The sequence below is a fragment of the Sceloporus occidentalis genome, unplaced genomic scaffold (genome assembly GCF_023333645.1).
Source record: "Sceloporus occidentalis isolate IW3139 unplaced genomic scaffold, rSceOcc1.0.p SCAF_25, whole genome shotgun sequence".
NCBI classification, from domain to species: Eukaryota; Metazoa; Chordata; class Lepidosauria; order Squamata; family Phrynosomatidae; genus Sceloporus; species Sceloporus occidentalis.
The window spans coordinates 8,767,068-8,788,601 of NW_028317005.1; the positions used below are offsets into that span (position 1 = coordinate 8,767,068).

The 21,534-nt window shown below is 38.4% G+C and overlaps 1 protein-coding gene across 1 annotated transcript; it reads left to right on the plus strand.

Annotated features, from left to right (window-relative positions):
* The first annotated feature begins 4,918 nt into the window (after positions 1-4,918).
* Positions 4,919-21,029, plus strand: LOC149300373 (60S ribosomal export protein NMD3). Its single transcript, XM_089485425.1, has 15 exons — positions 4,919-4,962; positions 6,119-6,253; positions 7,260-7,356; positions 8,315-8,395; positions 8,645-8,773; positions 9,346-9,436; positions 10,161-10,239; positions 11,230-11,326; positions 11,577-11,694; positions 15,506-15,651; positions 17,768-17,880; positions 18,796-18,868; positions 19,117-19,223; positions 19,571-19,641; positions 20,896-21,029. The coding sequence occupies exons 1-15, from the start codon at positions 4,919-4,921 to the stop codon at positions 21,027-21,029; spliced, it is 1,515 nt and encodes a 504-aa protein (XP_089341551.1).
* The last annotated feature ends 505 nt before the right edge of the window (positions 21,030-21,534 follow it).

The following is a 21,534-nucleotide window of genomic DNA, read 5'->3' on the forward strand; positions in this document are numbered from 1 at the left end:
TTTACTTTCTTCAAGACAACGCTATCCAATAAGTAAGATTTGAGAGATTTTGATTGATGATTATCCCGTAGCTTCTTAAAATGAATAGTTTACATTCATGTATCACCAAATGCTGTTCTAGCGCTCCTTGTTGTATTGCCGGCTATTTACTCTCTTGTCAACTATTATCATTTCTTCCAACAAGCATCTCCAGGACTTCACCCCATATTCTAACTAACTATTCTAAGTAACCAGCTGTTCTCCCTACGTCCGAGAGCTCCACTCCACTGATTTTCCACGCGACAAATCATTGTTGCCCGGGCAGTCCCTCACCGCCGGTCTCATATAACCCTGTCAATGTGTTGTATCTCACAAAGGCAGGGCCCTCTTCTCCATCTTAGCACATGTTAAGTTATTGTCCATTTTGCATATCCACAATTTGCTGCTTTATCAATAAAATGTAATTTTTATATATATTGTCCAAATGCAATGGAACATAAAATACGTGAGCCATGGCTGACAATCGTGCTATATAAATCATTGAACTTTACAGGTAATCAGACAAAAGTAGGTAACAAAAAAAATCAAGCAAACAGCAAGATTTTAAATTGTGAAAAAATACACAGATGAAAATAAACTAATGGCAACCATCCATGTGGTTCAATGTAATCTAAAAATAACATTTACATATACAGTATATATATATATATATATATATATATATATATATATATGTGTGTGTGTGTGTGTGTGTATACATACATACACACGCACACCACAGTTCAAAAGTTTGGGATCAGTTAGATATGTTCTTGTTTTTGAAAAAGCTAATTTTGTCTGTTAAAATAACCCAAACTGGATCAGAAATCCTGCGCAGGCGGTGTTAATGTTGTAAATGACTATTGTAGCCGCAAACATCTGATTTTTAATGGGATATCTTGAGAGGCGTGCAGAGACTCTTTATCACTCCCATCACTCCTGTGTTCCAATGGCGCGTTGTGTTTGCTGATCCAAGTTTAAGTTTAAAAGGATAATTGATTGTTAGAAAACTTATTTTCTGGAGAGTGGGGTTGACATATCGGATTTCCATTTAAGAAAAAAATTGCACCAAAAAATATGACTGTTCCTTTAAATCAGTCTTTGAAGGCTCAGCATTGAGAGATGGGTGGCTCATTTTGTACTTTTTTTTTTTTTTACCTTATATGGAATGTAGTACATTTAACCCCTTGATGACAATTGCCGGTCCGGGCACGTCGCGGAAATTCATGTCGATAACGACAAATGACGTGCCAGGACCGGCACGTCATTAAACGGGTGCAGAAAGCGATCTATTTTCGCTTTCTGCACCGAAACGGCGTTGCTGTAATGCCTCGACCTCGAGGCATTCAGCAACGCCATTATCGGCACAAAGGGGCCATCTCTGGCCCCTCCCCGGGGCGTCAAGATCCGCCATACTTTGTATGGCGGCGGACGCCCGTTTTAAAAGCGTTTAGGAGGCGATCAACGATCGCCTCCTAAACTTAAATGGTGTCGCTGGAATGCCTCGATCAGGAGGCATCCAGCGACACCAAACACTTACCTTTGGATGGGCTGTGACCGCTCCGGAGAGCGGTCACAGCCGCAGCTGCCGGTGATCTTCGCCATCTGCAAGATGGCGGCGGTCCGGGAAAATTCAATAAAGAAACAATAAAGTCTAAAAAGTTCGCTAGACGGTCTCCAGACCCTCTAGAGAACTCTGGCTCCACTTGCAGGTTGAATATAGGTACTGCATTCAACCATGCAAGTCAATGGAGCTCAGCTTTCTAATCACAGTGTGATTAGAAAAAATAAATTAAAAATAAAATAAAATTAATAATAATTAGAAAAAAAATAGTAAAAAAACAGTAAAATGTAAAAATAATTTCCCACTGATGTCACTATCAGGGGAACCTTCAAGTTGAAAAAAAATGTTAAAAAAATAAAAAAAAAAGGCAAAAAAAAAAAATATATATAAAAAATATATTTTTGTGAGCAAGTCCTAAAATTAGCATATTAGCTTAAAACAATTCTCGCATGGAAAGAGTTAAAATACTGGCATATTAAATGCCCATGGGGTGTCTACTTTTAAAAAATGTATGATTTGATGGGGTAAATTGAATTGGCCGGGTTCAACAAGGTCCCAATTAACACGGGGGGAAGGATGGCCACACATCTAATTTCCAATTAGAAAAATGCACACGTACCAAATGTGGCCTTTTAGTTCCCCCCAAAAATGACAAACCCATGCATGTGGGGTATCACTGTACTCAGGAGATGTTGCTGAACACATATTGGGGTGTCGTGTGACAGCGGCATATACCAGGAGCTGTAAATTCATACATAAAGTAGGTGTGTGTGGGAAAAATACACACACAAAAATACTACTGCAAACTTTAAAAAAATGCTGGTGGTAAAATGTGTGCATGCAAAGAGTTAAAATACCAGCATTTAAAATACCCTGGGGTGTCTAGTTTTCAAAAATATATGGTTTTGTTGGGCATACTGAAATGGCCCGGCTCAAAGATGTACCAAATAGGGCACGGGCAGTGGATCCCCAAATGCCAAAGTTCAACATTGAAAAATGTGCATGCCCCAAATGTGGCTCTTTTGCCCCCGAACAGCCAGGCAAAATCATTCATGTGGGGTATCACTGCGCTCAGGAGATGTTGCTGAACACATATTGGGGTGTTTTGTGATAGTGACATATACGAGAACTTTTTAATTCATACCTGAAGTAAAATGTGTGTGACAAAACAAATGGAAAAAAATGACTATCACAAAGTTTGACAAAGACTGGTGGTAGATATGGTGCATGGAAAGAGTTAAAATACTAGCATTTGAAATACCCTGGGGTGTCTAGTTTTCAAAAATATATAGCTTTATTGGGCACACTGAAATGGCCCGGCTCAAAGATGTACCAAATAGGGCATGGGCAGTGGATCCCCAAATGCCAAAGTGCAACATTGAAAAATGTGCATGCCCCAAATGTGGCCCTTTTGCCCCCAAACAGCCAGGCAAAATCATTCATGTGAGGTATCGCTGTACTCAGGAGATGTTGCTAAACACATATTGGGGTGTTTTTTGATAGTGACATATACCAGAACCTGTTTATTTATACCTAAAGTAAAATGTGTGTGAAAAAACAAATGCAAAAAAATTACTACCATAAAGTTTGACAAAGGCTGATGGTAGAATAGGTGCTTGGAAAGGGTTAAAATACCAGCATTTGGAATACCCTGGGCTGTCTAGTTTTCAAAAATATATGACTTGATGGGGTAAATTGCATTGGCCGGCTTCAAAGATACCCGAAATGGCACATGGGGGGAAGAATTACCAGATTTGGAAAAAATGGCTTTGAAATAGCAAAACGCTACCTGTACTTATTGCCCCATAATGGGTAGAAAAAAGCAAAAAAACATAAAAACATTGGGTATTTCTAAACTCAGGACAAATAGTAGAATCTATTTAGCAGGTTTTTTTATTACCTTTTATAGATGAGTAAAAGATTTTTCAACTAAAAGTTAGAAACAGTCATTTTTTTCTAAATTTTTCACCATATTTTATACTTTTTTTAATAGTAAATAATACGATACAATCAAAACAATGTCATCTAAAGAAAGCCCTTCTTGTCCTGAAAAAAACAATATCTAATGTGTGTGGGTTCAGTAAACGGGAAAGAAGAAAATTACAGCTAAACACGAGCAGCGCAGAAATGTTAAAACGGCCATTGTCACGAAGGGTACAAAAAGTAAAATCAGCCTTTGTCACGAAGGGGTTAAGTCTTAAATAACTGTATACAATGGTGGCGCCAACAATGCATTTCATTGCATTGCAGTAACCGTAGACATGTCCTAATGTGAGTTTGCTGACAATTATTTAATTTGAAGCCTAAATGCGTATGTAGGACTTAGTATATGATATTTTACTCTGTGTACAGAAGGCGCCATGTGTAATTTCACATGGGAAGCCTGGCTTTTGACATTATATGAAATAATTCGTTTAATAGACTATTAAGGGACCAGCTCACGTGTGAGAGAATGTGCTGCTGCAGAGACCATACTAGTTACACCATTGCTGCACAGGCACAACTTACCGTACATTGTACATTTAATTAGTAAAGATAAAAACAGGTTCAGTAAAAATAACCGGATATGTTTAGACAAATGACTGAATAAATTAAACTATCCATTATATCTCAGAAACAGAAACCACATTGCTCAAGGCGACCTGCTACTTGCAGAGGATGTTGCTGTCTCCACACAGGCAGCTTCACAGGCAGCTACGCATAGGGGCCTTTTCGTCGTGACGTCATGCGGAAGTGAGATGGCTGCCACATGGTGCTGATCTCCGGGTTGCGGATGTGAAGTCGCTGGATTATTTCGTTGCGGTTCAAGTAGGGCTGCTGGTTCGTATACGTTTTGTCTAAACGAACTTTGATTGTGTATTCGTTATATTAGAATATCGATCGCTATATAAAGTGGCGGAGGCCCAGATTTATGTGAATAGAATTAGATGAGTAACATAACAGGAGCAGTGTGACCGCTTGTATACCTACCTTATGCACTAAACCTCATATTCATATTAATCTACCTATATATGTATGTGTAATATATATCTATCTATATATTAGTATCCACAGAACGATGCACTCACGGGTCTTACATTTGAAAAAAATACAATGTATTTGTAGATTATCTGCATATATACTACAAATATGTTTTTCCACTTTTAAGACCATTGAGTGCCTCGTTCTGTGGATACTTATTGTTGGTGGAGTTATACTTGATCTAGATATTACGTGAGTAATATCTACACACTTGTCCAGCCTAACCATATACATTAAACTTGCAATAGCTTTGCCTTCCCTTACAGTTCCAAAATAATGATATATTCTTTTCTTTTTCCAGATTATAGTGCGAAGATGGAGTACATGACAGGTCCCGTGACGAGCAGTCAAGGGAATATGTAAGGCATTAATGTGCATCTTTGTAATGATTTGCTTAGTGTTGCTTGGGACGCTCCAACCTTCATATGCACTTTATAAAGGTCTTTTTAAATTAATGCGGTGTGCCCTTTGCAAATGTACACCTCCCATACAGGAGAATTGTTCATCCAAATACATCTCCCTGCACGTGATATGGTTACCACAAGTCAGCACCAGCATGGGCTGCAGACGGCGGTCTTTTTAGAACGAATTGTGTATTCGTTATATTAGCATATCGATCGCTATATAAAGCGGCGGAGGCCCAGATTTATGTGAATAGAATCAGATGAGTAACATAACAGGAGCAGTGTGACCGCTTGTATACCTACCTTATGCACTAAACCTCATATTCATATTAATCTACCTATATATGTATGTGTAATATATATATATCTATATATATTAGTATCCACAGAACGATGCACTCACGGGTCTTACATTTGAAAAAAATACAATGTATTTGTAGATTATCTGCATATATACTACAAATATGTTTTTCCACTTTTAAGACCATTGAGTTCCTCGTTCTGTGGATACTTATTGTTGGTGGAGTTATACTTGGGCTAGATATTACGTGAGTACGAGAACATTGGAATATATATATATATATATATATATATATATATTATTTTTTTATTTTTTAGACCCTCATCCTTAAATCATTCCCTTTGATTTCTATGAAAGTGCTTTCCTGCCACTTATTGACCACATCAGACCATGGAGGGGGGCAGCTGCATTAAACTGTAAACTTTCTTAGTATAACTTACAAAATCTAAAATATATATTTGTAATTATGTTTCTTAAAGTTTCTTTTGTGTTAGTCTAGATATATTTCAGTAAGTATATCATGGGCATGTTATCAGAATGAATCAGTTAATAGGAGAGACTTATGAGGTACCGGAACGCTGCTGTTCAGACCCCTCCTGTGCATGTGGGGAAAATGCCGCAATTGATTTCAGTGGATGCAGTTTGCTACTGATTGGCAGCTTTAAGCACCCAACTAGGGGAAAAAATGTTGTGGAGGGGAGGGCATACTGTTTTGTTTTGGCAGTACTTTAATATGCATTCATCTATAGTAGGGATGCCCGCAACATTAAACTGCCTCTCTAATAACCTTTTTTCCTTTTCTTTTTTCAGTCTTTGCTGTCAGTGTGGTATCCCAGTCGAACCGAATCCTGCAAATATGTGTGTGGCGTGTTTACGGACGCAGGTTGACATTAGTGAGGGAATTCCAAAGCAAGTCTCGGTTCACTTCTGCAAACAGTGCGAGCGGTAAGAACTTAATGGCATTTGGCGGAGAACCAGAAATGTTTTATTAAGATCGCTCTGCAAACAACTAGATTGACCTTTTGATACGTATCCTTTAAATGCCATGGGGTTTCACATACAGGAGAATTCCCACAATTTTATTTTGTTTCTTACTAGCATCAGATTAAAAGGAAGTTTTCAAAAATATTGTTCTATGTTATCTTACTCCAGTCTACTAGACAAATACGAAACAGTTAACACCCAATCGCCTGTCAAATGAAAATAAAAGTAGACTAGACAAATACCCTGACTGCTTGTGATAAACAGTAGAATGTCTTTATCACTGTTGGATAGTCTGACTAATGAAGATTTATGGATTAATTGCCATAAAATAAGCTCAGTGCGGTGACTGAGCAGATAGTCTTCAAAGGTTATTTCCCTCTTTCTCATTTAGTTTACCCACGCACTTATTTTATTTTTAAGGAATTTTTATAAAAATGTATTTACATTTTTATTTTTTATGTTTAAAAAAAAAAAGCCACATGCACAAATTCAGTTTTACATGTATATAAATTAACAAAATATGGTAACCCTCAGCATACTAACTACCCAATAAACATAACACAAAAATAAACCACCAGGGTCAGGTTAAAATAATTAAAAATTATTGTTTAAAACATGGGTCTTGGGACGTAGGGAATCACTGTTCTTTACTTTTTTTCTATCACAGTGAGAATTAGAAAGACAAAGACAGGACAGTGCTTACCATCATGGAGTAGTCGGCTACAGCAGTGACCCCGCAATTACCAATAATGTACCGGGTACATCATTGGTCCTCTAGGGACATCTTTTCATGACATACCTGGTACATCATTGGTCACCAATGGGCTAAAGTAAATTGTTTGTTTTATCATGTTGCTTCCAAATTGTTATACTATATAAGGAAGGAAGGGAGGGATATAGACACGTGTGTGTGTGTATATATTACCTGCCACAATTAAGTGTGTCTGTTTATATGTGTTTATCTCAGCTATCTGCAGCCACCTGGAACATGGATACAGTGTGCCTTGGAGTCCAGAGAGCTTCTTACACTATGTCTGAAAAAACTGAAAGCTTCCTTGAGCAAGGTAAGTGATGCTGCAGTGGCAACTACGTGAGTTGTAGGGCTGAAATACGCCTAATATGACCTAAAGGTTGAACCTGGACCCAACAGTCCCCATGGATTGCATGATCATTAAAAGATCTACAGTATTGCAGACAAGCTTCTCAAACTGGCTTGTTTAGCGTAGAAAATAGTAATTGAACAATGAAATGATTCTTTGAAAAAAACTATTTTTATATAATTCTTTAGCCTGAATCACTCAGAGGCCCTTTATCACTCCGGTGTTCTAATGGCACGTTGTCTCGGCTGATCCAAGTTTGAGTTTAAAAGAATAATTGATCATTAGAAAGTTATTTTGCAATTATGTTACAGCTAGAAATGTCCTAGTTTCCCAGTGACTTGAAACTTTTGAACAGTAGTATGTATATTTATGTGTGTGTGTGTGTGTGTGTGTATATATATTTTACTACAGTGATATGAAACTAAAATGTGGCTTTCATATATTGACTTATCTTTAACAAGCAAAGTTGGAGCCAAGTGGTAAAAGTAGTGCAGTCACCATAGCAACCAGTAGAATGTTCCTGCTCTGCACCAGAAATGCTGTCTGTCCATCCAAGTGATAAATCCTTTTTTAATGCAGTTTATATTTTCTTGAGCTATGCACGTTGCATTTGTACATAAAATGTAGCTTCTTGTTTTAGTTTTTACTCTGCCTAATGCAAATTAAAGTTTAAATGAAGTAGGGAGGGGTAGATGAGCTGAAAAAGCATATTGAATAATTGTTTGTTTCAGGAGCAGCAAGAAGGGCAATGACCACCATTATTTTTCGGCATTGTATAACGCGGCGGAATATGATGGCGCTATATAAAACAATAATAATAATGGAGTTGCTCTTGGCTGCTTGTCATGAAGCTATTTAGCTGGCAAATGGTTTATACATGCTTATTATTTCTTCTTCTTACCGTATGTTTGATTTCTCGCAGGTGCGACTTATTGACGCAGGTTTTATCTGGACTGAACCTCATTCAAAGAGGCTGAAAGTGAAGCTGACAATTCAGAAGGAGGTACATTACATCAAGGAATGCTAAGGAGAGAATAATCAATGCTTGAATGGTCTGGCATTCAGCGCAGCACCTGCACAAGATTATATGAGCTCCTGAATGATTCTCATTCCTACAAGTGCCACACTTAATTGAATGCAAATTGTAGACTTATCTGCATGTGTGGGTTCTGCTGGCCTGTTTACTCTGCAGCTGTTTTCGTATAGTACTGTAGGATCGAGTAGTGATTGCCCGCTCTTTACTCTTTGACAGGTTTTGAATGGAGCCATTCTGCAACAGGTATTTGTGGTCGACTACGTGATGCTATCCCAAATGTGTGATGATTGCCATAGAGTGGAAGCAAAAGATTTCTGGAAAGCTGTGGTTCAGGTTCGTCAGAAGGTAAGCGCCACTGATGTAAATCTATTAGTGGCGCCAAGGACCACAAAATTGTACACTGCCAAAGTGCTTGATTAGATTTCAAATTCTCCCGCAATAGAATCCTTTCTGTTGTCTAGTTTGATGGCATTTTTTTTGGTTATTCTGCATTGTCCTGGGTTGAAAAGGGTTATTACAGCTTATTTGGGGCAGTTTTGTAGGATAAAGTGTGTCACTTTGTATCTGTTTGAACCAGTGGATATACTTCTGCTTGCTTAGCTATGGCAAGTTGGTGCTCAATGTGTGAGAAGTGACAGTTATACTCACTACTTTATTCCTTGAAAAATAATCATTACACAGAGCTCTTTACAATATGCGTCACTCAGAACTACCTACCAAAGTGCTTGCAATTAACCACAATACTGTTTTATTGCATGTTATTAAGTATTGATCTGTTGTTGGTCTTTGAGGGCTCTTGAGATAACCTGCCAGACCATCTAGGACACGTTCTGCAAACGTTATTCTTAAGGTTTAGAAGTCAGATTTTACAAGTCTGTACAAACCGTTGTTCTGGTTTTATTTACCTTCCTTTATAGGTTCTTCATAAGAAGACTTTTTACTATTTAGAACAGATTATTTTAAAACACAGACTGCATCAGAACACTCTACGTGTCAAAGAAATCCATGGTAAGGGTCTGGGGACTTCTGTACATACATTTCTTTTCCTTCTCATCCACTTTGGAGTGCTATGAGTGAGCTGAAGCACATTTCTCACCAAGGCCTTCCAGTATCACCTAAGGAACTCATGCCCTTTTCTGGTATAATTGTCATAGGACCCGAGAAGTCCATATTGAGAGGGGGAACGTTAAGGTTTCAAGAAGGCTTGCATGTTAATGTTTTTTTAAATTAATCTGTGAAACTGGAACTGTCATCCAAAAATTGTGAATGACACATTGTGCTAGCACATCTGTGCAGATATGTATCTGTGTATACATACATACATACATGTATGCACACACGCACGCCCAGACAGCCTTCAATCCCAGAACCCTGTAAGCACGATTGTGCATGCAGTGTTTTGTGGCAAATGAGTGCACAGCCCACCCGGTGGCCATAATTTAATTTATATCTCTGTGCCATCTTAGTGCCTAGACAAAGTTTAAGTCTTAAGCATCACTTTTCACCTATATATGTGCTAACCCATATATAGGTCAAAATGTCATGTTTTAATGTGACAGGTGTACTTTAATTATAGGTTTTCGGAACGTTATATTTGAGGGTTGGTGCTTATCCATTATAGAGGCCGCATCTGTCTGTCGCTCCATCAGACTAGCTCACTGGTGTTAATCTCGTTTATTGCGTTGTTTAAGTATTTATTCAGTCACTCATCACTGACTTTTGATTTTTAAAGATGGACTTGATTTCTACTATGCTTCCAAGCAGCACGGTCAGAAGATGGTTGAGTTTCTCCAGTGCACGGTGCCCTGCAGGTACGTGAAGATTAAGGCATGTTCAATGTGTACGTTTATCGTGTAATATTATAGCGTTTTCTCATGTGCATTGATCCGGTATGCCACATACATAGAACTATGTGTACAAATGATATGTGATTTTTAAGTAGAAGATAATATAAACCACATCCATATGTGTGTGACTATCACCCCTGCTGTGTTCTTTTCATACAGCCCCATGTTATTTTTTGTAATTTACATGCACAAAGACGTATTTAAATCTTTCGAAATGTAATTGAAATATGAAAACTGTCATTTTTCAAAGCTGCATTTTCTATGTGATTTTCCCCCCCTCCCCAACACATTTGTCCGAATCCCTGGTAAATTAACCATAATTCACTATGCCATAATGCATTTATTCACAAATAACTTACATGATAAGATGCTGTCACTAAATAAACCTTTGAAATGAGAGCCCCATACAAAATCATCACTTCTGGCAGTGAAATCATAATCGAAATAAAACTATAAAATTGACAGCGAGGTAATGGTTTTTAACTTTATTTGTTTACACTTGTGGACCAGTAGAAAGTCAAAAATTTACAGAAAGCTAGACATTTTTTAGGTTCTCGTACCATTACGTTAATTATAGATCTGGTTTCCGGTGGTACGTCAAAGTACATCTACATTGGAAACAGCTAGTTCAGTAGGAAAGGATCAGACCTGTTATTGTGACCTCCGTGCATAATTACGTCGTCTAACGTTCCGATCTGTTAAAGGATTTAGTATGTACACGTCTACACAGAGACTCTTAATACATAGGATTTCTAATACAGCCTCTTTTAATTAATAGAACCCATTGAATAAGCTTTTTAAGCATACTACCCGATAAATCGAAGGATTCAAGACAGACGTTTAGTCGGTCTAGTTGTGTAATATTAATTTGTTACGTCCCCAGGGTATATAATTAATCACCGTGCCCATTACTTGCCTGGCTGTAGGCATGTAACCTCTGCATTTCTTTTCCAGGTCTAAAGCCTCCCAGCGTCTGATCTCTCATGATGTCCACACTAATACTTACAACTACAAAAGCACCTTCTCTGTGGAAATAGTTCCCATATGTAAGGTTAGTCTTACGGATTTACATTACAGTCGTCCAGTCAAGCCGTTTACACAAGCATTTAGTTTGATATTTGGGACTAACGTTTTATTACCATGCCCTTAAACTAGACTGCATAATGGGAATTAGATAGTATTCAATTCATATTATGACGTGAGCGCTGCGTTCGTTTCGCTTACTTTGCTTCTTTGCACAATTTTGACTAACTTTACCAAGTTGCTCTTATATGATCACAATATGTATGTTTTGTATTTAGGACAACCTTGTGTGTCTTTCTCCAAAACTGGCGCAGAGCCTGGGAAACATGCACCAGATTTGTGTGTGTGTCCGAGTGACTAGCACCATTCACCTGATTGACCCTCGGACCCTGCAGAGTAAGTGTGCACTACTAGATTTTTGTACCAAATATTGTGTTTCTTTTACAATAACCTAAAACGCAGAAAAAAATAAAAAAAACCCCACCAAACTTTTATATAACACATGGTTGCTCCACTGCCTAGGAGCACCCATTTCTATAAAACACTTATGATGTTTACTTTGTCACGTTTAAATGTTTCAGATCATCCAACTAATTTTTATGTTTAACCCCTTCGTGACAAAGGCTGATTTTACTTTTTGTACCCTTCGTGACAATGGCCTTTTTAACATTTCTGCGCTGCTTGTGTTTAGCTGTAATTTTCTTCTTTCCCGTTTACTGAACCCACACACATTAGATATTGTTTTTTTCAGGACAAGAAGGGCTTTCTTTAGATGACATTGTTTTGATTGTATCATATTATTTACTACTAAAAAAAGTATAAAATATGGTGAAAAATTTAGAAAAAAATGACTGTTTCTAACTTTTAGTTGAAAAATCTTTTACTCATCTATAAAAGGTAATGAAAAAACCTGCTAAATGGATTCTACTATTTGTCCTGAGTTTAGAAATACCCAATGTTTTTATGTTTTTTTGCTTTTTTCTACCCGTTATGGGGCAATAAGTACAGGTAGCGTTTTGCTATTTCAAAGCCATTTTTTCCAAATCTGGTAATTCTTCCCCCCATGTGCCATTTTCGGGTATCTTTGAACCCGGCCAATGCAATTTACCCCATCGAATCATATATTTTTGAAAACTAGACAGCCCAGGGTATTCCAAATGCTAGTATTTTAACTATTTCCATGCACCATATCTACCACCAGTTTTTGTCAAACTTTGTGGTAGTCATTTTTTTGCATTTGTTTTGTCACACACATTTTACTTCAGGTATGAATTAAAAGGTTCTCGTTTATGTCACTATCACAAAACACCCCAATATGTGTTCAGCAACATCTCCTGAGTACAGCGATACCTCACATGAATGATTTTGCCTGGCCGTTTGGGGGCAAAAGGGCCACATTTGGGGCATGCGCATTTTTCAATGTTGAACTTTGGCATTTGGGGATCCACTGCCCATGCCCTATTTGGTACATCTTTGAGCCGGGCCATTTCAGTGTGCCCAACAAAACCATATATTTTTCAAAACTAGACACCACAGGGTATTTTAAATGCTGGTATTTTAACTCTTTGCATGCACACATTTTACCACCAGCATGTTTTCAAAGTTTGCAGTAGTATTTTTGTGTGTGTATTTTTCCCCCACACACCTACTTTATGTATGAATTTACAGCTCCTGGTATATGCCGCTGTCACACGACACCCCATAATGTGTTCAGCAACGTCTCCTGAGTACAGTGATACCCCACATGCATGGGTGTGTCATTTTTGTGGGAACTAAAAGGCCACATTTGGTACGTGTGCAAATTGTTTGGAAATTAGGTGTGTGGCCATCTTTCCCCCAGTGTTAATTGGGACGTTGTTGAACCTGGCCAATTCAATTTACCCCATCAAATCATACCTTTTTTAAAAGTAGACACCCCACGGGCATTTAATATGCCAGTATTTTAACTCTTTCCATGCGAGAATTGTTTTAAGCTAATATGCTAATTTTAGGACTTGCTCACAAAAATATATTTTGTATATATATATATATATATATTTTTTGTCTTTTTAAAAAAAAATTTTTAACATTTTTTTTCAACTTGGAGGTTCCCCTGATAGTGACATCAGTGGGAAATGATTTTTACATTTTACTAGTTTTTTACTATTTTTTTTATAATTATTATTAATTTTAATTTATTTTTACTAATCACACTGTGATTAGAAAGCTGGGTTCCATTGACTTGCATGGTGAATGCAGTACCTGTATTCAACCTGCAAGTGGAGCCAAAGTTCTCTAGATGGTCTGGACCATCTAGCGAACTTTTAAAATTTGTTGGTTCCTGTTACAGGGCAGCGGCCATCTTGCTTGATGGCGAAGATCATCGGCAGCTGCGGCTGTGACCGCTCTCCGGAGCGGTCACAGCCCATCGAAAGGTAAGTGTTTGGTGTCGCTGGATGCCTCCTGATCGAGGCATTCCAGCGACACCATTTAAGTTTAGGAGGCGATCGTCGATCGCCTCCTAAACGCTTTTAAAACGGGCGTCCGCCGCCATACAAAGTATGGCGGATGTTGACGCCCCGTGGAGGGGCCAGAGATGGCCCCTTCGTTCCGATCGCGGCGTTGCTGAATGCCTCGAGGTCGAGGCATTCAGCAACGTTTTTTGGGTGCAGAAAGCGAAAACAGATCGCTTTCTGCACCCGTTTAAAGACGTGCCGGTCCTGGCACGTCAATTGTCGTAAAGCACATGCTTTTCCGTGTCGTGCCAGGACCGGCAATTGTCGTTAAGGGGTTAAGGACAACGTGAGTAAACACAAAATGCAGCTTTTAAATGATCGTTCTGTTTACAGAAGGTAAAGAGTTAATCACCCGTGTGAAAAAGTAATAGCCCCCCTAATACTGGTTTGTGGCACCCTTGCGACAAATGGCAATGGGTCTTTTACATGGTTGTGGAGCAATGCTGGCCCACTCTTCTTGGCAGAATTGTTTTAATTCAGCGACAGGGTTTTTGAGCCTTGGATTCCAGTCAGGACTATGACGAGGTTACTCCAAATCCTTCATTATGTTTATTTTGTTCCATTCAGAGGTGGACTTGCTTGTGTACTTCTAATTTAAAATTAGCTTGATGATCTGACACATAAATATTACAAATATGCAAAAAAATAAGAAATTGGTGGCTGTGTGTGTGTTTTATGTATACTTATGGTCTTTTAGGCCAGCAACGCGATGAGTGTACTCCGATGGAGTTTGCACTCCGTTAAGATGCCTAGGTCCGCCTGTCATCAAATCTTGGGGTCGAAACTTTCATCTTTATAACTAAATGAGTGCCTGAGACAGCCTTTCCTTTAGGGACCAGACTGCCTGCTGCTGCCTGTCATTTTGTAACACTATTACATGAAAAATAACTTTGTATCGTGCCAGTATTTGTTTGCAAATTATAGATCAAATCCTGTCGCAAAGTGTCTTTTTTTAATTGTTGATGAAACTTGGTCAGAATATAATTTGCAAATATAAATGATTGCACAAAGGCGCCGTTTGTTACAAGCTCGGTTGAATTGTCACACAGTGGGCTCATTAATTTGTTTTTATATAACTTTTTTTTGTAGGCTCCACTGTCTAGACGATGTGGCAAATCTCTGTAGGCAATGATTTAATACAGTAGAAACATTTTACAGATGATTTAGAGCATTGGTTTGCACTGTTTGGCTCAATAAAACAAACAAAAAAATAATAATTATGCCTTCTACTGTAAGAGCAGGCAGCATCAACAAGGGAAAAGCCGCTAGACTCTTCTTGTCATACAGGTATATCTCTCCAGTGTCCCTGGGTACAAAGGGGGTAATCCTGCTAAACTGCCGACGTGAACGTTGGCCTCTCTAGGGTTTATTCACTAAAAGGCTTTTGCTGGAGATCTGTGGGTTTAACTCGCTGACGTCTGTGAATTCCTCCTGCCAACCTTCACCTGGCCAGGTGTGATGCTCAGATAAGTCGGGGAGATTTCCGGAAAGCTTTCTCTTCAACTGAACGATGCATAATACGGATTCTGGTAGCTTCCACCTTAAAGAGACTTTATAAGATCACCCTTTGTGATGCATAATGAAGTAAAAAAGTATTGAACGCTCACAGGAGAAACTCAAAGCTGACCTTTCATGACACATGTTAAAGCTGGTGGAGCTCTTCACTTCACTGCGATTCCTGATTTTGTTTCTCATCGTTTTCCACCTTATAGTTGCTGAAGTTGATGGAAGCACATATTGGCGTTATCCGTTCAATAGCTTGTTCCATCCAAAACAGCTGGAAGAGTTTATCGTTATGGATGTTGACCGGGTCAGAGACCAGAAACAAGGACCAGGAGCTGGCATGAGATCAAACAAAGTACGAGACCCTTCTAACTCTTTAAATGCCTTATTTTACTTCTGATCTTTATCTGTCTGTAACTAACATATAGCATCTGTCTCACCACAGCTGAAATCGAGCGTCGCTTAACTCATCCATGATTATTTTTTTTGCTAGATCTGTGTTTAAAATTCATCAGTGTTACTGGCAAAAATTATGAATGAGTAATAGTTTTAGAATGATTTCTAAGAAGGACCTGGGCATGCAGCAGTATTATATATTACCTGTTTCTAAGGTACTCTGGCAGCAAAATAGGTGGAACAATACTGTCTGGAAAACTTTATTTTTTTTTGCATTTATGGTCCATTTCTGGCCAGGTGCGCAATGTAAAAAAACACATGGCTGCTAGATCAGTGATTGGTCTGATCAGAGCCGGCCTTAGGCGTTGTGGTGCCCTGTTACTCCTCTGGCACCCCCCCCTCACTACCCCCCCTTCTGCCCCTTCAAACTACACCTCCCCCATGCCCCTTCAAACTACACCCTCCCCTCTGCCCCTTCAAACTACACCTCCCCTCTGCCCCTTCAAACTACACCCCTCCCCCACACTTACCTTGTTGCCGGAGTCCTGCGGTGAGAGCGGGAGGGATCCGTCTTCTCGCTCTGCCGCGGTGCCGGCATTTCATGTTGAGCGCCGGCGCTCAACATGAGATGCCGGCACCGCGACGGAGTCACGGAGAGTAAGGGGCGCCGAGCGGTTGCTGAGAACTTCACGAGCAAAAGCTCGGCGCCCCTGCCCGGGACTTAGATTAAAGCATCGTTTTTTTGGGTTTTGTTTTTTTTTTAAACTTTATTTAACATGAATGATGTTAAATAAAGTTTTAAAAAAAACAAACAAACAAAAAAAAACAACCCGGTGTTTCCAGTGAAGTCCCGGGCAGGCGCCCCTGCTACCATGGCGCCCTGTGCGGTCGCACAGGTCGCACACCCCTAAGGCCGGCCCTGGGTCTGATGGACTATAGTCATGAAGTATCACAAGTATTTTATTTCTTAATATTACATACACAACCTGTGAATGATCCAAATTGCCCATGGGAGTTTTTAGTCAGATTATTCAGTTTTAAACTTTTATTTTTGTGAATGTTCCCCTTTTTTAAGTGTTGCGATTTCATACAATGAATTTTCATTCAATCATTTTTTAAACACACAGTTTCTTTGGAATCCTAATGTAGTATCTGCTAAGTATGTTTTTTGTTTTTTTTTAATTTTTTATTTATGACTTTTGACGTGAGGATCATTGTGGCTTCTTATGAATAACATTTGTTGTGATATTTTAATATGCTGGATGATTCCTTATTTTAGTTTTGAAGGGCAGACTAGATGGGTCAATCAGTTCTTTTATGCCGTCACTGTCTATGTATGTGTCTGTTTGGCAGATAAGAGCTCCAAAATTGCCTTAATGGAAATAAATAGAAGCATTGAAACGTGTTTCCAAGGAAACGGTTTTGAGGAGTGGTGGGAATAAATTGCTAATGTTTCTGCCTACTTCAGTTTATTGGTAATTACCTTGGTAATTTGACTGAAATCATACTCTAAATATTAACCCCCTAGGGAAGGGGTGCCATCTTTCAATGTCTTCTTGAGCTGGAGCCACCACCATCACAACTTCCTTGACATTGATCATGGAGCAGTGTGGTGCCAGTGTCCCAGCGCTACTGAAAGACCAGCCTTGTTACCGTATGATCTTATAATATGTTTAAATGAATGAAATAGTTGACATAAAAAGATATTACACAATTATTTGTGAAAAAGTATCATGGATTTGCAGTTGTTTGGACCTGGCGACATATTACCCAGTCCTATACAGATAGTTTACTGATGTCTAGCAGTAGGATTGACCATCCCTTTGTTTGAATTCAAAAGCATACTTTAGTTTTAATGCTTGGTACGTAATACAAAAGATCAACTTCTACGGAAACTTAGAATTTGATGACAGATAAGAACCATTTGGCCCATCTAGTTTGCCCATTCAGAACTTCTTACAGTTCTGTAGTGGTATCTACTGCTGAAATATTCCTGATATTACTAAAATTCATGCCCGCTTATAATTCTGGTACCTGTATGTTCACTAATCTAATACCCTCTTATTTCTACGCAGCACACGCTTGCAGATGTCTGGGTCCAAAAAACCTCTGAGATGAACACAAGTCAGCAGTACCACACGCGCACTCACTTGGGCCATCTGCTGAACCCTGGAGATTTGGTGATGGGGTAGGTAATAAGTATGAATTATGCATATTTCATTAAAATACTTACAGGATGGTTGGAAATCGACCTATAAATTGTTGGACGTTCTCTTCTTTAAACTTTTCTGCCTTATTCTTTTGGTTCATTTAGGATATAGAAACTTTTACTTTTTTTTTTTTTTTTACATTTCAAATACACTTATCTATATAATTAAGTTATTTTTAATCACCCGTAATAACGAGGCACAATCGACTCAAAATGTTTTACATTATTAACCACCGAAGTAGTTGTTTCTGTATTTTCTCTGTATGTGGTTTGATAAATATATGCATATAGCGTATTTTATGTTTAATCTTGTAGTAATCCCACTGGGTATGTCTTACTGTCTTCGGCTAGTCTCTGCTCCCCGTAGACTTTCTTTTTTTCCTTGCTTGTTATTTTGTGTGCTCCCTGGCACTGCGTCGGTTTGCCGTGGGTCTGTTAAATTACACAAGCCTCCCAGGGATCCTAAAACTGTCTTTCCCTAATGATGTGTTCCACACAAGTAACTGAATAATGACAAGCTCCACAAAAAAAGTTTTTAATGCCAGTGTAATTTAATGGGATGGTTTGCAATGTAAGGTTAACCCCTTCAAAGCCAACCCTCTGTTGTCAGTTCTATTTTGCGTGGTTGGGGTGATTTGCAATTTAAACACCAAATCTGGGTACTTTCCAGCATGTATCTATTGAACCGCAATGGTTTGTATATATGTGGTTAAAACAGCATGATTTATTCATTGTTCGTTGTTTAAGATCAAAGGGAAAGGTTGTTTTAAGGCTTTTGACAGCTGCATGTTCAAAAAACGAAATTAAATGACCTTTAATATATTCATTTTACTTCATGGTCACTAAAAGACATAACGGTGTTCTTCCCCCTTACAAAAAAAAATATATTTTCAGGTTTGATTTGGCAAATTGTAATGTGAATGATGAGTTCGTGAACAAGTTGAATCCTCACCATATCCCAGATGTGGTAAGTTAATCGGTATCCAGTAAATGTTTTAATGCCCTGTTTACCTATACTAAACTTTATAGTAATTGCAGTACATGCAGTTAGCCACTGAGTTGCGCAATGGATAGCAATCATGTGGCTTATTATCGAAATAATTAGATCTTGTGAAACATGGATTCCATGGGTGTTTTGTGTTTCCCAAGTCATTTAAAGGGTTAAAGGAAAAAGGATTGTATGTATAAATCACTTGTTTAATGTATTTTGTACAGGTGCTAATCAAGAAGAGTTACGATCGTGCCAGGCGTCAACGTCGGAGAAATTGGAAGTTGAAGGAGCTAGAAAGAGACCGTGAAGGCATGGATACAGATGATGAAAGGTCAGCCGAGTTTATCGAGATTTTTGTTACGGTCTTTATTTGTGACGCAATCTCGGGTTTTGCTTAAGGTATGGCCAGGGATTGCCAACGGGTAGCTCTGCAGATGTTGTAGACCTAAGACTTCCGTGGCGATCTTAGCATTGTGGGATTTTTACAACATCTCAGGAGAGCTACCTGTTGGCTATGACTGCAATTTGTTCTAAAAAGAAAAATGTGATACCAAAGTGTTCCTTGTGATATTGGGAAATTGGCAACTTGTAGAGTTAAGAGTTAACGCTTATTTTATCACCACATCACTGTTAAGAATTGAGATATAATTTCTGTATTTTTAATATGCGTATTTACAGACAATATCAAGATTTCCTTGAGGACCTTGAAGAGGATGAACTTATACGGAAGAACGTTAACATCTACAAAAGTAAGACTTGTGTTGCAATTCATGTATATGACATCATCACTGTTGTGTACCCTTTGAATTTTTCAACTGCTATCAATTTGATTATTTACTGTAAACTTCCATGTAACCACAGTGCCCTCCAGAAATATTGCCACCCTTGGTAAACATGAGGAGAGAAGGCTGTGAAAAATTGCCTTTATTGTTTAACCTTTTGATCCAGAAATACTCTGCGCTCATGGATATCAAACAATTGCAAGCAAAAATACAAATTGTTGAATGTGTGTCCCACAATTATTGGCACCCTTTTAGTTAATTGTGGACATTTTTGGTCACTCGAACCATCCTCTTTACAGTGCATTGACGATATAGACACATGTTCTCTTCCAGGTTGATTCATAACATTTCCAGTTGGCTGGAACTGCTTAATTATTGCTCTTATGGTGGAAATGGGCATTTTCAATGCTTTTGCAATTGGGTCTATGTGTTGCCTAATATTTACATCCCATATGAAACGGGAAGTCGCGATTGGAGATTTTCCTGTCACCCAGGTGTACTAAAAGGTTAAAAAAAAAAAGGGGAATATACTTCAAAGATTTTTATCAATTCTTAGGGGTGCCAATAATTGTGGCACATATTTTTAACATTTTTTTTGCTAAACCTGTGTTGTTTGCAATTGTTTGGCATTTATAAGAGCAGAGAATTTTTTGTGTGTATTTTTTTTTAAGAAAAGATCAGACAATTTTTCATAGACTTCTTTGCAAGATATTATTGGGGACCATAGGGCTGAATTAGCTCTACACAATGCATAATAACACCTGAAAGAGAGACTCATGTTGGAAGGCATTTCATTATAAATAGTTAAATGTGAATAGATGGAAGCTTATAATTTTACTGTAACCTAACCTTTTATTAGACCCTGCATCATTCAAATAATAGGGAACCTGCTGCACTAATGGTATGTTTAGCCTACCATTTAAATAACCACATCAACACAAGCTTGACATGGCCAAAAGGCAATTTAGGCAACCTGAAGGAGAGTGGTGCACATTTTAGTATGGTTATATGACCCGCTGCAGACGCTTGCTGCTGTCTACCCTGTGCCAAGCTATCCTGATCAGTCTTTATTATTATTAATGCGAGTATGATTGGGACTATAGTGTGTTACAAAAAACTTAATATTGTACACTACCAAGTTCACCTTGGCTAAATATTGCGAGGAATATTTTTTTTCCATGGGTATGTATAAGTATTTTTGTTGTGTTTTTCACATTGCAGATGCAAACATTGCAGTAGAGAGTGACACTGATGAGGAGGGAGCTCCCCGGATCAGCCTGGCAGAGATGCTGGAAGACCTTCACATATCTCATGATGCCACTGGTGTAGAAGGAGCCGAGATGCTCACAGAATAGCCTCTCTCCAAGGAACCTCATTGAAAAGGATCGAATCATGTCTGATTTAATAAGAACCAGCACAAACTAGCCACCATCCACATTCAGATGTGATAAAGGGTTTATTCTGAATCACCCCATTGTTTGAAATTCCCTTGGCCGCCACATATTAAAACATCATGTCTTTAAACTTTGTGTTTTGTCCTCTCTTAATAACTATAAGATTAATATCTGCACACCTACTTGGGATATGTTCAATACTGCGCAAACGGGAGGTGTGAAAAAATGCTGTAAAGTAAGAATGCTTTACAAAATAGATTTATTTTTATCCTTTAATGCAATGCAAACAAGAAAATCTAAAATCAATATCTGGTGTGACCACTCTTTGCCTTCAAAACAGCATCAAATCTAAGTACATTTGCACAGTCAGGGATTGTGCAGGTGCTAATGATCATCAGTTTAATATTTAGGTTGAACAACAAACATTAATTGAAACAAACAGCTGTGTAGGAAGAATAAAATTGGG

What these genes read in the sequence shown, in the direction of transcription:
- LOC149300373 (XM_089485425.1), top strand. Translation starts at nt 4,919, where the DNA reads ATGGAGTACATGACAGGTCCCGTGACGAGCAGTCAAGGGAATAT. An exon ending in TTCTGCAAACAGTGCGAGCG is followed by an intron (nt 6,254 to 7,259) that starts GTAAGAACTTAA and finishes TGTTTATCTCAG; the next exon opens with CTATCTGCAGCCACCTGGAA. An exon ending in GAACGTTAACATCTACAAAA is followed by an intron (nt 19,642 to 20,895) that starts GTAAGACTTGTG and finishes TTCACATTGCAG; the next exon opens with ATGCAAACATTGCAGTAGAG.